The sequence below is a fragment of the Seriola lalandi genome, unplaced genomic scaffold, assembly GCF_002814215.2.
Source record: "Seriola lalandi dorsalis isolate HSWRI2012SDOR001 ecotype SW California unplaced genomic scaffold, Sedor1 jcf7180002006495, whole genome shotgun sequence".
NCBI classification, from domain to species: Eukaryota; Metazoa; Chordata; class Actinopteri; order Carangiformes; family Carangidae; genus Seriola; species Seriola lalandi.
Genome location: NW_019477148.1, coordinates 1 through 1,209, shown reverse-complemented (window position 1 = coordinate 1,209; position 1,209 = coordinate 1). Strand labels below are relative to the sequence as shown.

The following is a 1,209-nucleotide window of genomic DNA, read 5'->3' as shown; positions in this document are numbered from 1 at the left end:
AGAAATATAATCACTAAATGACAGCCTCTCTCCCCCGCAGAGAGGACAGCTGGTGCGGTGATAACATCGGAGGCGGGTGGAGGGGGGGATGCCCTTGACTTGGGAAGGAAGAGTTAGGAGAAGGGGAGCATCATCATTTAATGTAGTGACATTGTGTGATCTTCATTGGCAGGGGCGCCAGGGATGCGTCGCAGGCTCTGCAAGTTGATTTCATCCCTGCCAGACGAGGAGCAGCAGCAGCGTCCTGCTGAGACTGGAAATGCTGTGCATCTGCAGGGAGCCCTGGCCCTGGAGCTCCGCTGGTCAAGCTGAAGAGGCCTGAGCGGTCTCCACCTCCGGATTAGATGGTGGCAGAAGGCAAGTGTGCATGACAAGATAAACAAACCCAGAGGCTGTACTGCCTGCGCTGCAGATAAGCAAAAGCTGTGAGTTTACTTTGAGTTTGGTTGTCATATTTGCTTTTTCTGGGCCTCTTTAGGCACCACAGACTCTATTTGTGGGAGTAGATGTACCTATTAATAATAAATGTAATGGGCAGCAGCCCCTGAACTGTAAATGTAGGCTTGAAACTGGGCTGGTTTATTTTTCTAACCCCTAAAGAAAGGTGGGTTTGACTGAACATAATGGCTGACCACGAAGAAGCAGAGTTGTCTGAGTCGCTTCAGAAAGAGGACGGGTTCTCCAGTGAGCTAGAGGAACCAGGTACAAACTTCAAATCTAAAAGTATGCCTATTTTAAATGACGCAGCACCTCAAAAGGAAACCTTACTGGCTAGTTCTGTGCGAATGTCCATAACAGTGGAAGAGAGCGCAGAATTCATCCAGCTCCCGGCCAAAACCGAGTCCTTCGAGGCAGAGTCCCCAACCAGGACAAACTACCTACCCAAGCCAGGGAAGTCGGCGCTCAACAGGCCGAGCTCGTACATGGAGAACACGGAGATCCGTAGGAGTAAAAACATTGCAAGGAGGAAGCCCCCGGGGTTTTTTGCTTCCAGGCTAGCACAGATTCGCCTGCCCAGTAGGAAGTACCTGGGCATTATCTTACAGGACTCGCGCTGCTTCCTTTTCTGCATGTGCTACCTGACATTCATCCAGTCGCTCATGGTGTCGGGCTACCTCAGCAGCGTCATCACCACTATAGAGAAGAGGTACAGCCTGAGGAGCTCTGAGTCAGGCCTCCTCGTCAGCTGTTTCGACATCGGGAGCCTCC

General features: G+C 51.4%; 1 protein-coding gene across 1 annotated transcript; it reads left to right on the top strand.

The window, feature by feature from the left end:
* Positions 1-10: 10 nt before the first annotated feature.
* Positions 11-1,203, top strand: LOC147819999 (uncharacterized; the record flags this gene model as incomplete). Its single annotated transcript, XM_087178850.1, has 2 exons — positions 11-702; positions 799-1,203. Coding segments are annotated over exons 1-2 (484 nt in total), but the record flags the coding sequence as incomplete, so codon positions are not given.
* Positions 1,204-1,209: the final 6 nt, after the last annotated feature.